The sequence below is a fragment of the Balaenoptera musculus genome, chromosome 2 (genome assembly GCF_009873245.2).
Source record: "Balaenoptera musculus isolate JJ_BM4_2016_0621 chromosome 2, mBalMus1.pri.v3, whole genome shotgun sequence".
Lineage (NCBI taxonomy): Eukaryota > Metazoa > Chordata > Mammalia > Artiodactyla > Balaenopteridae > Balaenoptera > Balaenoptera musculus.
Window position 1 is genome coordinate 57,985,022 of NC_045786.1, and position 21,378 is coordinate 58,006,399.

Genomic DNA, 21,378 nt, shown 5'->3' on the forward strand with positions numbered 1-21,378 from the left:
ATTGTTGGAGGGTAAAGTAAAAGGATGAATATAAGAAAATAAAATGTTATGCATATACATTTTACTCCAGACATGATGAAATTTGGTGGACACAGTATCCCTTAGAGAATTATTAGTCTAATAGCCATATACACTTGTTATGTGTGATAGTTTGAAATTTTTAATTTTTAAACAAAAATTTGATCTAAAAAAGCCCTTTTTACACAGCTATTATTTGACTTATGATGTTATTTTAAGATCATAATCCCAAATAGATAATAATTTTCATTCATCATTTGCATACTTGTATTTTTAAAGTTGTTATACCTTTAAATATTTGATTTTTTAAAAAAATTAATTAATTAATTAATTTGGCTGTGTTGGGTCTTCGTTTCTGCGCGAGGGCCTTCTCTAGTTGCAGCAAGCGGGGGCCACTCTTCATCGCAGTGCGCGGGCCTCTCACTATCGTGGCCTCTCTTGTTGCAGAGCACAGGCTCCAGACACGCAGGTTCAGTAGTTGTGGCGCACGGGCTTAGTTGCTCCGCAGCATGTGGGATCTTCCCAGACCAGGGCTCGAACCCGTGTCCCCTGCATTAGCAGGCAGATTCTCAACCACTGTGCCACCAGGGAAGCCCCTAAATATTTGATTTTTAAAGAGAGGGTGGCTCCAGTGAGAAGTATATTCACTGAGCCACCCTGTCTCTTCTTCTGTCAGAATTACTATAATATTCATCTGGAATCATTCTGATTTCAACTGAGAAAACAATTTGATTTCTGTCTAGTTCTGCCTTGGCTGCTAGTCTGTCAAAGATGTGGTTCTATTTACTGCAACTTATCTAAGGTACAGGAGTAGTGGTGAACCACCCAGCTGTGGTACCTGATGAGCTGGAAAGGCAGAGTGATGAGAAAACGAACAGAAATCAGGAGCCTGGCTTAGTTGTGCCAATAACTTGCTGAGCAGCTTCCCCAAATCACATCTCTCTGGGACACAGACAACTTAAGAAGAACACACCCTGCATGTTACTCATATAGTAATAAATGGGAGGCTGCAACTCAAGCAGAATTTTTAGTATCTTCTTTACTAGTTTTTCCCCAAACTGCATTTTTAAGGACTGATTAACTTTCTCACTTTGTATTAATCAAATGCATATATAACTGTACTTCAGAACTTCTGAGCAGCATGAGATAGACACTACCGTAATTCTAGCTAAAGGCAAATAAAAATTATGTCTTACTCCAAATAGTCTCCCTATAGTCAAATGTGGACTTCTTAAGGGATGGAAGATGATACTCCAAACAAATGGCAGCCAAAAGAAAGTGTAGCTACACTCATATCAGACAAAAAGACTTCAAGACAAAAAAATTAACAAGAGACAAACTGGACAATGTATAATGAAAAAGGGACAATTCATAAGAAGACACAACTTATTAACATATATGCACCTAACAGAGGAGCACCAAAATATATAAAACAACTATTAACAGACCTACAGGGAGAAACTGACAGCAACACAGTAATAGTAGGAGATCCTACTTACATCAACCAATAGATAATTCAGACAGAAAGTCAATAAGGAAAGAGCAGCCTTAAATGAAACGTCAGATCTGATTTGATAGATTTGTACAGAACAGGCCATCCAAATGCAGCAGAATACACATTCTTCTCAAGTGCACATGGAATTTTCTCAAGGATAGACCATATGTTGGGACACAAAACAACTCTCAATACATTTAAGAAGACTGAAATCATATCAAGCATCTTTTCTGATCATAATGGTATGAATCTAGAAATCAACTACACGAAGAAAGCTGGAAAAAATCATAAAAATGTGGAGAATGAACAACATGCTACTGAACAACTGTTGGGCCCATGAGGAAATCAAAGGAGAAATAAAAAATTACCTGAAGACCAAAGAAAATGAAAATATGACATACCCAAATCTATGGGATGGAGCAAAAGCAGTACTGAGAGGGAAGCTTATAGCAACACAGGCCTACTTCAAGAAACAAGAAAAATCTCAAATAAACAATCTACTCTCACACCTAAAGGAACCAGAAAAAGAACAAACAAAGCCCAAAGCCAGTAGAAGGAAGGAAATAATAAAGATCAGAATAAATGAAATAGAGACTAAAAGATGATAGAGAAGATCAGTGAAACTAAGAGCTGATTCTTTGAAAAGATAACCAAAATTGACAAACTATTAGCTAAACTCACCAAGAAAAAAAGAAGGCTCTGATAAACAAAATCAACAAAAGAGGAGAAATAACAATGGGTACCACAGAAATACAAAGGATTATAAGAGAATATTATGAACAGCTATATGCCAACAAACTGGACAACCTAGAAGAAATGGACAAATTCTTAGTATCATACAACTTTTCAAGACTAAATCATGAAAAATAGAGAATGTGAATAGACCAGTCACTAGTACAGAGACTGAAACAGTAATCAAAAGCTCCCCAGAAAACAAAAGTTCAGAACCAGGTGGCCTCACAGGTGAATTCTACTAAATATTCAAAGAAGATTTAATACCCACCCTTCTCAAACTATTCCAAAAAACTGAAGAGGGAACGTTTCCTAACTCATTTTATGAGGCCAACATCATCCTGATACCAAACCCACACGCAGACAACACAAAAAAAGAAAATTACAGACCAATCTCTCTGATGAATATAGATGAAAAAATCCTCAACAAAATATTAGCAAACCAAATACAACAATACATTAGAAGAATCACACACCATGATCAAGTGAGATTTATTCCAGGAATGCAAGGATGGTTCAACATCTGCAAATCAATTAACGTGACATATAACATTAACAAAATGAAGGACAAAAACCATATGATCATCTCAACAGATGCAGAAAAAGCACTTGACAAGATTCAACATCCATTTATGGTAAAATCTCTCAATAAAGTGGGTGCAGAAGGAATGTACTTCAACAAAATAAAGGTCCTATGTATAAAACCCACTAACAACACACTTAGTGGTGAAAAACCAAGTTATCCCTCTAAAATCAGGAACAAGACAAGGATGCCCACTCTCACCACTCTTATTCAACACAGTACTGGAAGTCCTAGCCAGAGCATTTAGGCAAGAAAAAGAAATAAAAGGCATCCAAATTGGAAAGGAAGAAGTAAAAATGTCACTATTTGTGGATGACATAACTTGATATATGGAAAACCCTAAAGATTCCACCAAAAAACCATTAGAAGTAATAAATGAATACAGCAAAGCTTCAGGGTACAAAATCAACATACAAAAATCTGCTGCGTTTCTACATACTGCCAATGAACTAGCAGACAGAGAAATTAAGACAGCAATCCTGTTTACAATCACAACAAAAAGTATAAAATGCTCAATAATATATCTAACCAAGGAAGTGAAAGACCTGTACAATGAAAACTGTAAGACACTGTTGAAAGAAACTGAAGAAGACATAAATAAATGAAAAGATATTCCATGCTCATAGACTGGAAGAATTAACATTGTTAAAATGTTGATACTGCCCAAAGCAATCTACAGATTCAATGCAATCCCTATCAAAATTCCAAGGACATTTTTCACAGAAATAGAACAAAAAATTCTAAAATTTACATGGAACATAAAAGCCCCCCAAAAACCAAAGCAATCCTGAGGAAAAAGAACAAAGCTGGAGGTATCCCATGCTCTGATTTCAAATTATATAACAAAGCCATAGTAATCAAAACAGCATGGTATTGGCACAAAAACAGATACACAGACCAGTGGAAGAGAATAGAGAGCCCAGAAATAAACCCACACATATATAGAAAATTAATTTACAATGAAGGAACAAAGAACATACAATGGAGAAAGAATAGTCTCTTCAATAAACGGTGCTGGGAAAACTGGACAGCCACAGGCAAAAAAATGAAAATAGACCATGCCTCACACAAAAATCAATTCAAAATGGATCAAAGACTTGAATGTAAGACCTGAAACCACAGTACTCCTAGAAGAAAACATAGGCAGTTTGCTCTTTGATATTAGTCTTAGCAACATCTTTCCAGATATGTCTCCTCAGGCAAGGCAAACAAAATCAAAAAATAAACAAATGGCAAACTAAAAAGCTTCTGCGTGACAAAGGAAATCATTGATAAAATGGAAAGACAACCTATGAAACAAGAAAAGATATCTGCAAATCATATATCCAATAAGGGGTTAATATCCAAAATATGTAAAGAATTCATACACCTCAACAACAACAAAACAAACACCCTGATTAAAAAATGGGCAGAGGAGCTGAATAGACATTTTTCCAAAGAAGACATATGGATGGCCAACAGGCACATGAAAAGATGTTCAACATCACTAATTATTAGGGACTTGCAAATCAAAACCTCATTTCTGTTAGAATGACTATTATCAAAAAGGCAAGAAATAACAAGTGTTGGTGAGGAAGTGGAGAAAAGGGAACCCTCCTGCACTGCTGATGGGAATGTAAATTGGTGCAGCCACTATGGGAAAAAGTATGGAGATTCCCCCAAAAATTAAGAATAGAACTACCACATGAACCAGCTATCCCACTCCTGCATATTTATCCAAAGAATACAAAAACACTAACTTGAAAAGATATACGGGTATTTAAAATGACCCGTATACAAGGACCTACTGCATTGCACAGGGAACTCTGCTCAATGTTATGTGGCAGCCTGGATGGGAGGGGAGTTTGGAGGAGAATGGATACATGTATATGTATGGCTGAGTTGCTTTGCTGTGCACCTGAAACTATCACAACATTGTTAATCGGCTATACTCCAATATAAAACAAAAAGTTTTTAAAAGTTTTAAAAGAAAAGAAAAGATATATGGGGACTCCTAGGTTCACTGCAGTATATTTACAACAGCCAAGATAGGGAAACAACCTAAGTGGCCATCAAACAGTGCATGGATAAAGAAGATGTGGTGTATACATATACAATGGGATACTATTCATCCATAAAAAAAGATGAAATCTTGCCATTTGTGACAACATGGATGGACCTTGACGGTATTATGCTAAGGAAATAAATCAGAAGGAGGAAGACAATTTCACTCATGTGGAATATAACCCCCCCCCCCACCAAAACAAAGTAAATGAACACACCAAACAAAAACAAACACGTAGAATCAGAGAACAGAATAGTGGTTACCAGAGGGGAAGGGGCTTGGGGGAGGGTGCAATGAGTAAAGGGGATCAACGGTATGGTGATAGGTGGAAACTAAATTTTTGGTGGTCAGCATGCTGTAGGGTATACAGAAGTAGAAATATAATGTTGTACACATGAAACTTATATAATGTTATAAAACTATGTTATCTCAATAAAAAAATTTTTCAAAAAATTTTTAAAAGTGCGCTTCTTAAAACACCAAAAAAAGCTTGAGAATCTCAGGTTGGAAATCAGCTGACTGGATGATCTTTGAGGTCCCTTTCCACTTTTACTGTCCTAGGACTCTCAATGAGATACCTCTTTGATCATGTGCGTGCGCACAAACACACACACACATACAATACAGATACATACACTCTCTCATGTTAAACCTGGGAGTTGCCCTTAATGCAAGAGGCACAATGTGTGGGACACCACTGCATCTATCATTGCTACAAAGATAGCAGTGATATTCTGCCTTGAGGCAGGAGCATCTTTGTAGCAATGACAGATGCAATGGTGTCCCACACAGTATGAACATCACAAATTTCCGACTGTCTAACACTTCATTCTTTTATCCAGTAAGCCCCACATGTGAGTAGCAATATACAGTACACAAGCAGACAGAAAAACATAACTTAAAATAAACAAAATTACTTATAGATTTACTCAAATATTCTCTTGAGGAAAAATAAAAGGTAACTACAGTAGATGCCTGTCTGCAAACATATCAACATGATACATGGTTAAGGTTCAGAAAGTGTTTGCTTTCATTTTTAAATTAAAAGGTCTTTATCCCTTTATCTGTATCTCACTGGAACTAAATGCTTTCTACTTGAACAAAGGTATTATTATACAGAAATACAAAAACATTTATCTTTTTCATACTAACTTTTCCTCCCACTGGGATATCTTGGTCAAATGACTGCCACTGTTTGTTCTTACATAGTTAGGCCAGGTCACAGGAGCAGCTAACCTACCTAAACCCTAAATTTCAGATACAGAACCCCAGGATCACAGAAGAGGGGGTGTATTTTTCCCATGCAAGATATAGGCTCTTTTGGGAGGGGGGGTTCCATGGGGAAAGCTGCCCTATGCTGACCCAGGATAACAGCCCCAATTCTAGTCTCTCCATGAAGTCTGGACCATTACTGAATAATTATGAGCATTTGAAGGGCCCATCTTTCACTGAGCATGAACATACACTTCAAAATACAGATGTGCTCTCAAAGTGCACTCATTAGTTCATCTGGATCATAAACAGTGCTGGAGAAGCCATGGTAATGGGCCAATCCTCTTGCTGGGGAGACCACCCCTGGCTCTGTTCTCAGGTTGCAGCCTCTCCATTAAGGCCCACAGTAGCTCATTATACTTCTATGTGAGGGGTTCCTCACTCCAGTAAACCCAGGGTTGCATGCTACTTTCAGAGCCTCAATTCCTGCACGAGTGATTTCTGCACAAGGTAACCTGGAAGCTAGTAGACAGGCCCTGAGGGACAAAAAGAGGCCAGGCCATGCATAAGCTATGACCTTTAAATGTGGCCAAATGAATATCAGGTGCTCAACAATATCACTAAAGTAATTCTCTCACGGAGAGGGCAAATACAGGGGTGGTAGCAGGGTAGAAAGAACACTCAAAAAAACGAAGAGTGCGAGGAGTGGGAAATAAGTGTCCTTCTCTACAGCTGTCACTGTTAGGAGGGCCTTTGACTGTCAAACACAGCAAGCAGAGCATACTTGCTGAGTAGATAAAGTGGACTTGAGTGCCCACTCATCCCATGAAAAGCTATAGCATCTCTAGTAAATCTCTGAATGAGGGGTTACGATGTGAATTTCTTTAAGGTACCTGCCAAATATGGTTCTAGGTTATAATTACTTGAGTCATTTCACACTGTATACTAACTTGGCATACGAGATGCCAAGAGCCATGTGGACGTTTGAAAGATGATATGGACTTCTTAAAGGGAAAGTTACAATGCTCTATATAACATCATATATTAAGCAGAACAACTCTTCACTTTAAGTAGTTCAAAATTGCATATATTAACATATACATACACAGACAGACACAGATACACAAACACACAATGTTTTCCTATAATAGCTTCCTCCCTGACCAACTCCTGGAGGTTGTTGGATGACAACCTAGATAACAGCCATCACTCTCAAGGCCAACTTACCTTAAATAAATCTGCAACTATTCCATAATCTGCCACTTGAAAAATTGGAGCTTCTGGGTCTTTGTTAATAGCCACAATTGTCTGTGAAACAAAAAGAAAGAGTTTGGCCTTTATAAGAAAACATACCACACAGATTGATGGTTCTATTCTAACTTCCCTAACAACTAATTTGTATTCTTAAAAATGTCTACCAAATGAGATTAGTTTGATTAATTTATGCCAATATTGTAAGTTTAGAAATTTCTGGATTGGAACATAACAAGATTATCTCCCACCCCCACCACTAGCCCAGTGCAGTATTAAAAAGGTTTTAAATCATTATTTTTTAAAGTTCTTTTTTTACTTATGAAAAAAAATGTTTTAGGTAAGTAACAAATCAGAGGAGAGGATTCTGGGAAGATAGCCAAGTAGGAAGCATTGGGAATCTGTCTCCTCACCTACACTACAACTGAACTGGCAGAATCTTTCTAATGTAACCATTTTGGAACTTTGGAATCTATTAAAGGTTTGCAACTTCCAGGGGAAGACTTGCATGGTAAACTGTAGCTCTTAGCAAAATAGTTGCTACCCACCCCCCAGCTCCCAGCCCTAGTGGCAGGCAGCTGTGCACATGTCCCTGGGGCAGCTTTCACACAGCTTACAGGAGCCAGAGTGGGCAAAAAGGACCCTGTTCTCCAAATACTGAGGATCTGTGCTTTGATCATGGAATGCTGCTTCTGATCACAAAGGTGCAAAGAGGACAGTGGCTACTGCTGTTGTACCTTAACCATCATTGTTCATGCCTTCCCCCTCCAGTCAAAGTTATTTCCAGGAGATTTAAAGGATCAGTGCTCTTCATTTTTCTCTTTTTCCCCTTTTGGGAGCCAGACATTAAAAAGCAAATGCAGGCCTTCCCTGGTGGTGCTGTGGTTGAGAATCTGCCTGCCAATGCAGGGGACACGGGTTTGAGCCCTGGTCCGGGAGGATCCCACATGCCGCAGAGCAAATGGGCCCGTGAGCCACAATTACTGAGCCTGCGCGTCTGGAGCCTGTGCTCCGCAACAAGAGAGGCCGCGATAGTGAGAGGCCCGCGCACTGCGATGAAGAGTGGCCCCCGCTTGCCACAACTAGAGGAAGCCCTCGCACAGAAACAAAGATCCAACACAGCCATAACTAACTAAATAAATAAATAAATAAATTAATTAATTTTTTAAAAAGTCTACTATAAAAAAAAAAAAAAGCAAATGCATATCAGGAGAAAACTACAAAGTGACCACACATGCCCAGGGAAAGGCACAGGCTCTGAAAAGACCCAAGAAGACAGGAAGTTTATACCTCAGGTTAATACTTGGCACAGAGACAGCCTACAACAATCAAAAAAACCAAGAACAATAATAAGCAAAAACAATAACAAAAAACCCAGCAAACCTGGGGAAAAAGGAAAACCTGATTTCCAGAGATACCACATTATTAGATTCAAGCGTCCAGTTTTCAACAAAAAAATCACAAGGCATACAAAGAAACAAAAAAGTATGGCCCATTCAAAGGAAAAAAAAATCAACAGAAACTGTTCCTGAAAAAGACCTGATGGCAGACCTACTAGACAAAGACTTTGTCAGTCATCTTACACATGCTAAAAGAACTAAAGGAAGACGAGGAGGTCAAGAAAACAATGTGTGAACAAAATGGAAATAGTGATAAAGAGAAAACCCAAAAAGAAACCAAAAAGACATTCTGGAACTGAAAAGTACAAAAACTGAAATGAAAAATTCACTGGAGGGATCCAAACGCAGACTTGATCATGCAGGAGAATGAATCAGCAAATTTGAAGACAGGATGATGGAAATTAACAAGCTTGAAGAACAGAAAGAAAAAAGATTTAAGAAAAGTGAACTGAGCCTAAGGCACCTGTGGACCACCATTAAGAGACCAAAATACCTATGGTGGGAGTCCCAGAAAGAGAAGAGAGAGAAGAGGGCAGAGAGAATATTTAAAGAAATAATGACTGAATATTTAAAGAAATAATTTGATTAGAGACATGAATAGAAACAGCCAAGAAACTCAAAAAACTTCAAGTAAGATGAATTCAGAGATCCACACCGAGACACAAAATCACACTTTCAAAAGCTGAAGATAAAAAGAGAATCTTGAAAACAGAAAGAGAGAATTGATTTGCTACACACAAGGAATCCTCAATAAGACTATCAGCAGATTTTCCATCACAAACTTTGGAGGCCAGAAGGTAGTAAGCTGATATATTCAAAGTGCTAAAAGAAAAAAACTGTCGATCAATAATCCTATATCCATCAAAACTGTCCCTCCAGTGACTTTTGCAGAAATTGAAAAACTCATCCTAAAATTCATATGGACTCTCAAGGGACCCTAAATAGGACCAATGAAATAGGGAGCCCAGGACCAATGAAGAGGGAGCCCAGGAATAAACCCTCACATATATGGTCAAATGATTTTTGACAAGGGTGTCAAGATCATTCAATGGGGAAAGGATAGCCTTTTCAAAAATGGTGTTGGGAAAACTGGATATCCACATACAAATAAATGAAGTTGGCCCCTTACCTAACACTATATACAAAAACTAACTCAAAACAGATCAAAGATTTAAACACTAGACCTAAAACTACAAAACTCTCAGATGAAAAACATAGGGCAAGAGCTGCATGATGTTGGTTTTGGCAATGATTTCTTGGATATGACAGCAAAGGTATAATAGGCAATAAAAAAACAGACAAATTGAACTTCATGGAAATTTTAAAATTTTGTGGATCCAAAGGCACTATCAACAGAGTAAAAAGGTAATCCAGAGAATGGGAGAAAATATTTTCAAATCATATATCTGATAAAGGATTTTTTAAAATTAATTAATTAATTTGTTTTTGGCTGTGTTGGGTCTTCATTGCTGCATGTGGGCTTTCTCTAGTTGTGGTGAGCGGGGGCTACTCTTCGCTGTGGCGCACGGGCTTCTCATTGCAGTGGCTTCTCTTGTTGCAGAGCATGGGCTCTAGGCGCACAGGCTTCAGTAGTTGTGGCACGTGGGCTCAGTAGTTGTGGCTCGCGGGCTCTAGAGCAGAGGCTCAGTAGTTGTGGTGCACAGGCTTAGTTGCTCCATGGCCTGTGGGAGCTTCCCGGACCAGGGCTCGAACCCATGTCCCCTGCATTGGCAGGCAGATTCTTAACCACTGTGTCACCAAGGAAGTCCCATGATAAAGGATTAATATACAGAATATATTCAAAAACCTACTAAACTCAACAACAAAAATAACAAACTGCCCGATTCAAAAATTGGGTGAATGACTTCCATAGCCACTTCTCCAAAGAAGATATACAAATGGCCAATAAGCACATGAAAAAATGCTCAACATCACTGATCATTAGGGAAATGCAAGTCAAAACTACAATAAGATACTACCTCAGATCCATCAGGATGGCTACTATCAAAAAAACAGACAAGTGCTGACAAGGGTGTGGAAAAATTGGAACCCTTGTGCATTGTTGGTGGGAATGTAAACTGGTACAGTTGCTGTGGAAAACATTATGGAGGTTCCTCAAAAAATTAAAAATAGAATTACCATATGATCCAGCAATTCCACTTCTGGATGTATACCCAAAAGAATTGAAAACAGGGCCTTGAAAACACATTTGTACACCCATGTTCATAGCACCCTTACTCACAAAGGCTAAAACTTGGAAGCAACCCGAATGCCCGTAGATGGATGAATGGATAAGCAAAATGTGATGCATACATACAATGGAATATTATTAGCCTAAAAATGAAGGAAATTCTGACACATGCTGCATGGATTATCCTTGAGGACATTATGCTAAGTGAAATAAGCCAGTCAGAGAAAGAGAAATACCAAATGATGATTCTACTTAAAAGATGTACTTAGAATAGTCAAAATCATGGAGACAAAAAAATAGAACTGTGGTCGCCAGGATCTGGAGAGTGTGGGGGGAGACTGGGACGTTACTGTTTAATGGGTATGGAGTTTCAGTTTTACAAGATGAAAAGAGTTCTGGAGTTGGATGGTGGTGATGGGTGCACAACATTATGAATGTATTTAATACCACTGACAGTGTGTACACATCTAATTTTACACTTAAAAATTGTTAAGATGGTAAATTTTATGTGTATTTTACCATGCAAAAAAAATTAAGCGCAGTGTACTAAAAAATTTAAATTTTCTGTATATAAATTATACCTCAATAATCTGACTTAAACCAAACAAAGCAAATATAACTGGAAAGTTTTGCAGTTCATCGAAAAATTTTAGATATATTGAATGAAAACCATGGATGAAAAATTAATTAACTTATTTTATATTTGGAGTGTTTTATGCAATAAGACAGAAGTCTACTTTATAAAATCATCATGAGATACATATTAGAGTCAATCCTCAGCTTATTTCACTTATAAAATGATTAGTATTTTCTATCTCCTATTAACAAGTATACACATTTAAACTTGTGACTATAAATGTTAGATTTCAACTTAAAAAAAGTAACAAATCCATATCCTAATTCCTAATCCATATCCTAATCCTAATAGGCTTTGTAGCTCACTATTTATCCTCCATGTACTGCATTCAATTTAGTATTTTAAAATTACTATTCTGGGTCTATGTGAGAATAGAAAAGTTAACTATCTAGTCAGCCTGTTAAGTAAAGATGAACTTTAAAACAAAAAAGTTTAAGTCTTTATGTATGCAGCAAATATCAATAAATGTAATAAAGCAAGTAAATTACTACATCTCCTACAAAAACTACCACAAGTTCCTCTTATCTCCTATAAAATTTTTAAGTGTAAAAGGTTATAATGACAGATCAGTAACAGATTAAGGAGAAATAGTCACTAAAAAAGGTGTTATGTTTATACAATTATTCGATTAACAAGAGATTTATTTATAAGTTACAAATAGTTTGGTATTCCCCACAGATGCTTCTAACACCATTGCAATTAAAGTAAAATTAGAGTTTTGACTCTAACATGGTATTATTTTAATAAAAAGATCATAATAATGTGAATCTCTAGAAGTAAAATTAAGTACTTCCCTGCCTATTACTCCATCTCATGAAAACAGCTGGAACACCTTTTTAAAGTATTTTGATATAGTCTGACTTAAACTATAGGCTACATGACATTATGTGTCATTCCCCTAGAGGGGCCCTGAGGCAGAATATTCCAAAATATCTGAAACTGGCGCACACTGTAGTCCAGGTAACTACTGATCCAGAGAAACATGCCATATATATTAAAGTACGGTCAGAGACGATAAACAAGGGTTTCAATATGAGCCTCAAATCCAAAGTCACAAGGACAAACATTTTGAATCACAGGCATTGATTTGCATCGAGGTGTTTCTCTTCTGGGAATATGTAGCCTGCTTCACAGCTACTAGCAGAGATTTATTTAATTAACGATGATTAATGATTTTCCTGGAGGCCACCTAGTCAAACATCTGACAGTTCAATCATCTGAAAGCTTTTTCATCCCACTATATAAAAGTTATTTTTAAAGAAAGAGCACGTAACTGTGGGAAAGGAACCACTATAGTATTTAAGAAAAAAAGATTTGGGCTGTTCACAGTTTTTCAGATTATTAAAAGAATATTCCTGAATTATCAACTGTAAATAACTATGATAAAATCTTACTTGCACCTTAGAGCTCTTTTAATATGTCCTTATAAATGCATGTTCTTCTTCCTTACAGACCTTTTAAAGCACAGACTGTATTCAACCATATTAATATGTATACAGTTCCATCAAATTTCATATTCTTTCAACTAGACCACAATGCTAACTAAAACTACAGCTTATATGCAATGCAACTATCAGATTTAAATCAATCACTTAATATTCCGTTTTAGAGCTTAACCAAAATTACAACCTAAGACTGCTGTGTCTCCCACACATGACAGTGATGGCAGGGACTATGACTTTTTCATTTGAGCATCTCCAGCATCTAGTACAAAGTACATATGTTTAATAAATATTTGTTGATGGGATGCAGAGACAAATTCTTGGCTCAAGTTTATTCTTATGGATTGTTCCCCAACACTGGTCTCCTTACTTCAATTATTCTTTTTGCTTTGATTATCTAGTCCATTTCTCCCAATCCAGCCCTATTGGCATGTAATGAGAACTTTCATCAAGATCGTCTAGGCAGGTAGAGGCTTTTATTTTAGAGAAGCAGAATTCTAGATATGTCTGAACTGGCCCAGCTAAAAATATTTTTTAAGGTTGCTGGTGTTGGAGTGGTTTTTTTCCTCTAATGCAGCAATAACATTTTCCCCATTGGCACTGCTGTTTTCAGAGCTCAGTAAAGAAACCTGCCATCCAACTGTGAAATCTGACTGATTTGGGGCCAATTCATTTAGAGGTTACAAGGAGGTAGTGCATGCATCTTTTCAAGTTAGAAGTTAAACCTATTAAAAGTTTTATTACCTTTTATATCAAACTTCCATCTGAATGGATAAAAGCAGGAGTGTCAGAAGCATCTCTGACTTCACGAAAGACTAAGTTCATAATTCAAACTGTGCATTGTTATGCATGAATTAATGTGTCATATTCTGAAATATATGTTCACAGAGTCATCACACATAGAGTCCAAGTAGCAAGTTAAAATCAAGTGTTTCCTCTATACACTGTATTTTTGACAGTTACTGAGGTTTTGAGACACTCCAACCCGAAACATGTCAGTCGCAATTTAGTAACAACCCAAGAAGAGGGGCCTTGCTGAGGTATGAGGGTGGGACCGTTAGGGGACTAGGATGAAGCAGACAGAGAATCAGGCATCAGAACCTCATAAACTAGATAAGTCAGAACCTCATCAAGTTGTTTTCACCCCACATTTTCTATCCATAGATTGTCAGAGCTGAAAGGGATCTTAGAGATCATCACCCAACATCTGCATTTGGCAGACACAGAACTGAGGTACCAATAGGACATGTCACGTGGTAAGTTGGCAGTGGAGCTGGGATTCAGGTTCACACCTCTTTCCATGACACAGCACTGCCTCTCCTACCAATGGTACATCTTCAGGCAGGGTACAGTAGCTTATTTATCTTTCAGTTCCTAGATTTGTGTTCATGTGAATGGTTCCACTACACACACTATAACTACATGGAAAGATACCAGTCAAACCCAAGTTTTAAAATATGAAAACTTTTCCTCTTAGCATCTTTACTGTTGTGTAGTTACCTTGCTGTCTTTCATCCCAGCTAAATGTTGGATGGCTCCAGATATTCCTACAGCAATATAAAGTTCCTGAAACAAAAGAGACCATATCATTAGTATGTATTTATATTATATTATACCTTCCAAAGTATTTGCTATTAGCAACTCGAGTCTTACACCAAAAGTATTTTAAATAAAATAGATGCAATATGCATTACTTAAATTATGCTTTCCTCCTTCTCTGATCTCCTTAACCCACAGTCCTCATTTTCCTCTGAATTCCTATAGTAGTGGTGGTATAATAATAAATACATGGATAATGAGTTATTGAGCATTAACTATGTGTCAACCACTGTGCTAAGCATTTTATATCAACTGTTTCACTTAATCTCACAACTTCCTGTGAGGTAGCACTTTTTTGTCTATGCTACTCATTTGGATAACCACACTTCAACTCATCACTCTGTATGTAACCATTCACACTACACACGCATTGTATATTAACATATAAACACATACACTTACACATATTAAAATATATTTTGACTTAATTGTTTGCCTTCTCGTGGATATTTGTGGAAGTGGTAATTAGGGTATATTTATTGAGCTTCATATTTAGAAAAACCAAAAATACAAATCAGTCTCAAGAGTCACACACACAATCTCCTTAACTAAAAAGTAACAAATTTCTCAAAGGCATAGAATGAACCTTTGTATTTCTAACGCCTAACAAATGGGTCACCGCACTGTAGTTTCTAAGTAAATGATGATATTTGCATCTCTTCCTACCCCTCTGCCCCGACTAATTACAAAGGGAATGATGACTTACTGCTGCTCTCTGTCCCTTTATCTAAAAATTTTAAAGTATCCATGTTTGACAAGTAAAATTCACTATCATCATGGAAAACTGACTTAATAAGTGCTTAATTGAAAGAGCTAAGCTGCTCTATTCTGTCTAGTAGGGATAATTAAAGCTTCAACTGAAAAGCTTTTCCCACACATAAACTGAACTAACAAGTCCTGGCTTGGGTAGGGGGTGCACCTACCATGTAACCAAAATAACACTACAATTTTGTCACAAATGACAGTAAAGTTTCTCCTCAATATGAACAACATGGAAGGCACTGAAAGTGGCTCTGTCACACTCAGTTTTATTACAGGGCAGATACTTCAAAGTCAATGACAGTGTCAGGTGGTCCCACTTTGTTTTCTGTACTGCTCATAATCTTATTTATGAGCATTGGAGCTTTTTTAAAAAGCTCTCCAGCATTGGCCCTTTCTTAAAAAGCTCCCCACGATGCTCTAATGTATAGCTAGAGCTGAGTACCAGTAAAACAGATGATCCTCAGCTCTCGTGCAGCTTGAAACCTGTAACTCGACACAGCACACTGACAGCATATCTCTGGGTCTCATCTTTAAAGGCATGAAGTGTCCATTGCTTCTAGAGCAGTAAGATACACTGTGTACCCCGGAAAGGACACAACCTAGCCCCCACTGTGAGTTAATCATCTAAAAATCTAAAATGAGCTGGGCTTGTTTTTCGATTCAACTTGCTCTATAGTTAACCATCAAAAGCCTGAAGATAAGAAAGAGCAATTTGGCCTGAAGAGACTGTGTCTTAGGGTGGAGGGTATACTGCAGAAAGTAAAATGCATGGGTGAGGATAAAAAGCAATCCCATGCTCCATGATTCTATCTTAAACATAATCCAATGTGTCAATTACGACCATACACAGTTGGACAATGCAATAAGGCCCTGTCACTATACTGTCTTACCAGACATGGACACTCACATGAGTAATAAACAAACACCACTATTTTCCATTGAAGATTTTACAGGTAACTTCAATTGATAATTTTAGCATCATTTCAGTTTATTCTGACTAGCATTTCTTTCAAGAAAGAACATTCATTAAATTATTAATCAAAATATACTTACTAAATCCTACATTCAGGAAAACCAGGCCAAAAAGTTCTAATGTAAAGATTTTTAAAGTAAGATATTTAGACAGACACTGTCTCACTAACCACTCTTTTAAGTATATTCTCAAAGCAAGTATTGGGAAGGATCAATAGTTCTGTAAATGAGTCTTTCTGACATACATGTCTTCATTAAAATTCAGCCAGTTTTAAAAGCCTCTCCATTTGCATTATAAAATGCTAATAAAAAATGTTGATTCACTCTGGCACTACACATCAACATAAATATGATATAAATGAAATTTACTTTAAACCCCCTGAGAAATGAATACTGTTGGCTTTATCCATAAATGTCACTAAGGAAATAACAGATTCTGGGGCAAAGGAAACCAAAGGCAAGTGGTTCCAGGGTCATTCCCTCCCTTCTGACCAGCATAAATTGCCCAAATAGGTCCGCATGACCAACAGGACCTTATTTTATACTAACTTGCAAACATGGTTCTCTTAATAAATATAAAAGCTTTGAAACAACAGCCTGAACGAGTCCTGAGATTCTGGCTGCTGTCCTGAGATCTGATAGTTCTCTAAGGCAGGAAGAGAGGCTTTTTTCTTCTTTTTTAAAAAACATGTACAGGCAATTAGACTAGTGTCGTAGGATGCTTCCTCATGGTTCAGAAAGCATTTTTGTATTTCAATAATAATAATTAGTATGTACAAAAACTCTCCACAGATGCTAATTTATGGAGCACTTTAGACACTGCTTCACAACATAACAAGGCAATGCCTGCCCTGAGGCACTTTCTTTCTAAATCAGATAGTAAGATAATTTGGAGAGAAAATGAGAGGCGATGTTGGAGGGGAGAACAGCAATTAAGGGTTCAAGAAGAGGTGGGATTAAAGAAAGGAACAGACACAAAAGGAAGGAGGGGTAGTCCTGGGGATAAAATCCTAGTAGCCTTTACAAAGGGAGGGAAATCTTGAAGAGTGAGAGACTAGGACAAACTACACAGCTGGTAGCAGTTTGGGTGGATCATCCTGCAATTCAAGGATGGAGACGGGTGGGAAGAAATAAAGCCACAGAGCAGTAAGAGAACCAGGGGTTATTCTGAAATATAAAGAAGGGACAGCACCTTCTTCAATACAAACAAATTCTGGCAGAAGAAAACACAAATATCTCTTCCTTTGCCAAAGCCTAAAAAAGACTACAGCTGTAGACTCATCCAAAGAACTTAGGGGCAGATGTCTAAACTACTCTAGAGTGGGCTCAGATAAAAAAAAGAATGGGGCTTGGAAACTTCTGCATCCAGTGCGGTTAACAGAGGTTTGCAAGAGGAGCATATTATTGTGGTTTAGAACCTAGGCTCTGGAATCTCACTGCTACGTTTAAATGCCAGCTCAGCCACCTAACAGACATGAGACAGTGGGCCAATTATTTAACCTCTCTATGCCTCAGCTTGCTCATCTGAAAAACTGGGATTCTAAGAATCCCCACTTCATAGGGTTACTGTAAGGCTTCAGTTCTTAGCATAAGTGTCTAGTGTCCCAAGACACAGGTGTGCCACTCATGAATTGAGATTTGCTCAAACATCGATTTTCTCAGCCCACTGGGTGACCAGTGGACTCCTGGGGTGGTCCCAGGGCTACCATGTACAGCTGAGCAGGCTGTATACTGAACAACTCTGAAGGGAGGTATCATTCATATCATAGTCATTAAAGATCTGCATTTTATTACAATAATTTTCCAACAGATGGCAGTAAAGTAACTTGAGAAAGGGGTACTTCTTTCCTAATTCATACAAAAGAGTTGTATGGACTAGTAGAAGTGCAGGGCAGCAAGAAGCCCCTGTGGCACAAACACTGTCCTTGTCTTAAGGATGCCACAACATGGTTTTACTGTTGTTGGTACAGTTACACGTTACAGGCAATATAAAGACAACTAATTCTTTGTCCTGTGTTCTCATGAAGCTCACAGTCTAACAATGTAGGTTAAGGTAAGATAATAAAAATCTGTAATTCATTACAGGAAAAAATCAGGGTGTGATAGAGCTCTGGTCTCTTATGCAACCCCTTACTTTCTGTTCCTGCCACTGAGAAGTGGAAAGGCCTTTACAAGCAGGAAGCAGTTCGCAGGATGACAGTCCTCTGTAGTCGTTTCTATCCTCTGCCAAACAGGAGTCCACTTTTATATCCATCTGTTCCTGTTCCCTTAGTCCTTCAAACAAAATAAGCTTTTAGAAGAAGTTTTATTGATCCTAGCCTGATGATAAATCTCTATGTCTGAGAACAGAAAGACTGGAATGAAATCTTAACACTTTTACGGAAATCTAACCAACCTGTGGAATCGACATGGTCAAAGTATTCTCTGGTGGATGATTTGGGTTTTGGCTGCTTTCTTCAGAAAGTATGTGCTAACATCATTCTCCTGCTTACCCAAACCTTGTGCAGGAAATCTGGAATTCCAAGAGGTATTTATTTCTGAGTCCTGCTCTCTAGAGGATTCTGGAGCAAAAGCTAAGGAGAAAACTGTTTCTTACTTGCTCATTGTGATTTCTGCCTAACGTTATTAAATCCAAGAGATATACAATATAATGTGAGCTACATAATTTAAAATTTTCTATTAGCCTCATTAAATAAAGTAAAATGAAATAGGTGAAACCAATATTTTAATAATATAATCTCAATTAAAACTAGCCACATTTCAAGGGCCCAATAGCCACATGTAGCTTAGTGGTTACCATGCTGGACAGCACAGATCCAAGATGATTTAAGAGCAAGCTAAAGAAGGGAATTCCCTGGAGGTCCAGGGTCCACTGCTGAGGGCCTGGGTTTGATCACTGGTCAGGGAACTAAGATCCCACAAGCCATGAGGCATGGACAAAAAAATCAAAAACAAACAAAAAACAAGCTAAAGAAGAGCCTTCTTGTAAGCTCTAAGAGGTACTGTAGAGCATAGCTTGATAGTAGACCTCAGGATAGAATGACATTAGTCTCTTGTGTCAGCTTTGCTTGTATTATCTCAGAACAAGAACATTTATAGGTTGTTCAAACTCTGTGAGAGAGAACCAAAAAGGAAAGTCAGCAGAATGACGAAGCTGAAGATGAGCATGAGAGACATGAGAGACAGCAAGATTAAACAAGGGAGCAGCCAATAGAGACACAAATAGATGACAAAAATCCATCAATTTTCAGGTACAGTAGACCATCATAGGAAAACCAAAAGCAGATGAAAATGACTGGTTTAAAACAATAAATTTATACTCTGAAACTAATTATCAAATTTTGTTCTCTAGTAAGATATTTTTTCTTAAAATTTTAGAAAAACCTGAAAAATCTATCCTGAAAAGCTCACAATTCTTAAAAAAGGGTACAGGCATACCGTGGAGATTTTGAGTGTTCTAGACTACTGCAATAAAGCGAGTATCCCAATAAAGCGAGTCACAAGAAGTTTGTTTCCTAATGTATATAAAAGTATGTTTACACTCTTCCGTAGCCTATTAATTGTGCAATAGCTTTATGTCTAAAAAAAAACAACAGGGCTTCCCTGGTGGCGCAGTGGTTGAGAATCTGCCTGCCAATGCAGGGCACACGGGTTCGAGCCCTGGTCTGGGAAGATCCCACATGCCGCGGAGCAGCTAGGCCCGTGAGCCACAATTACTGAGCCTGCGCGTTTGGAGCCTGTGCTCCGCAACAAGAGAGGCCACGATAGTGAGAGGCCCGCGCACCGCGATGAAGAGTGGTCCCCACTTGCCACAACTGGAGAAAGCCCTCGCACAGAAACGAAGACCCAACACAGCCATAAATAAATAAATAAATAAATAAAATTTAAAAAAAATAAAATAAAAAATAAAAAAAATTAAAAAAACAACATACCTATCTAAATTTTAAAATACTGTATTGCTAAAAAAAATGTTAACCATCATCTGAGCCTTCAGCAAGCCATAGTAGTAACACCGAAGGTGACTGATCACAGATGACCATAACAAATATAATAAGATCAGAGACAGATGGGTTCAGATCCTGGTTCTTCCACTTAACATCTGTGTTCTCAGGTAAGTTACTTAACCTCTCAAAGGCTCAATCTCCTCATGTGTAAAATGGAGATAAATACCTGCAGCTAATAAGGATTGCTGTGATTATTAAATAACAGAATGCATGTGATGTGCTCAAGATATTAGACATTAATGCTATTATTATTATTATTACTGAATGATCACTAAATCTTTAAAGGCATTAGACAACCAACTACCATATAAATTCCATTTTAAACTACTTAAGTAGTTTACTATTGTAATAGTAACTATTACTATCTCAAGGCAAGTTGTTATTTAACTTGATACAATTCTTCTGGGATAATGTACTGGGAAAATTTCTTTTTATTGATATTTGTTAGTTTCTGTTTTGCCTGTAGTACTAGCTGTAAAGTCTGAATTTCTGCCCAACTTTCTAGACAGTGCTGGCCGGCCTAGGAAGTTGAGGTGAGTTTCTTTACAAAATTCTAACACAATCTTCATACAGGTACCAAGACATATCAAATTGGTCATACAAAAAAATACATATATCAAGTTGAAATTACACTTTTTTTCTAGAATTATAACAGTATTCTGCTGCAGCAACTTCAGATCTGCTTTACTTTAAACAAAGTAGAAAGGAAAGATTTAAACATTTACTTTTTTGTTTATATGAAATATGACTATGAGAGGAGTAGTTAAATCTGGAGCTTTCCGAGTAGAAAAACCAGGCCAATATTACTTCATCTCTTTAAAAATCAGGTTTAAAATGTCTTTCCTACCAAGTCTCCCTTTCTAAATAGAGTTGGGGAAGGAATGTAAAAAACTACATTTATTCAAAGATAAAAAATTTTAAAGACGTCATATAAGTAGTTCTCACCAGAGTTCAGCAATCCAATGTTACGTGCTCAAAAACAATACCCTATGACTGCCTCAGACAGGACAAGTTTTACAGAATGGCACATGCTCTC

At 37.4% G+C, this 21,378-nt stretch overlaps 1 protein-coding gene across 1 annotated transcript in view; it reads right to left on the reverse strand.

The window, feature by feature from the left end:
- ETFA (electron transfer flavoprotein subunit alpha) overlaps window positions 1–21,378 on the reverse strand; it is an 85,358-nt gene that overhangs the window by 3,931 nt on the left and 60,049 nt on the right. Inside the window, exons 10-11 of the mRNA XM_036842387.1 lie at window positions 14,506–14,571; window positions 7,312–7,392 (exon numbers count right to left, since the gene is read on the reverse strand). Coding sequence (XP_036698282.1) covers window positions 7,312–7,392; window positions 14,506–14,571 — 147 coding nt within the window. The remainder of the gene's footprint in view (window positions 1–7,311; window positions 7,393–14,505; window positions 14,572–21,378) is intronic.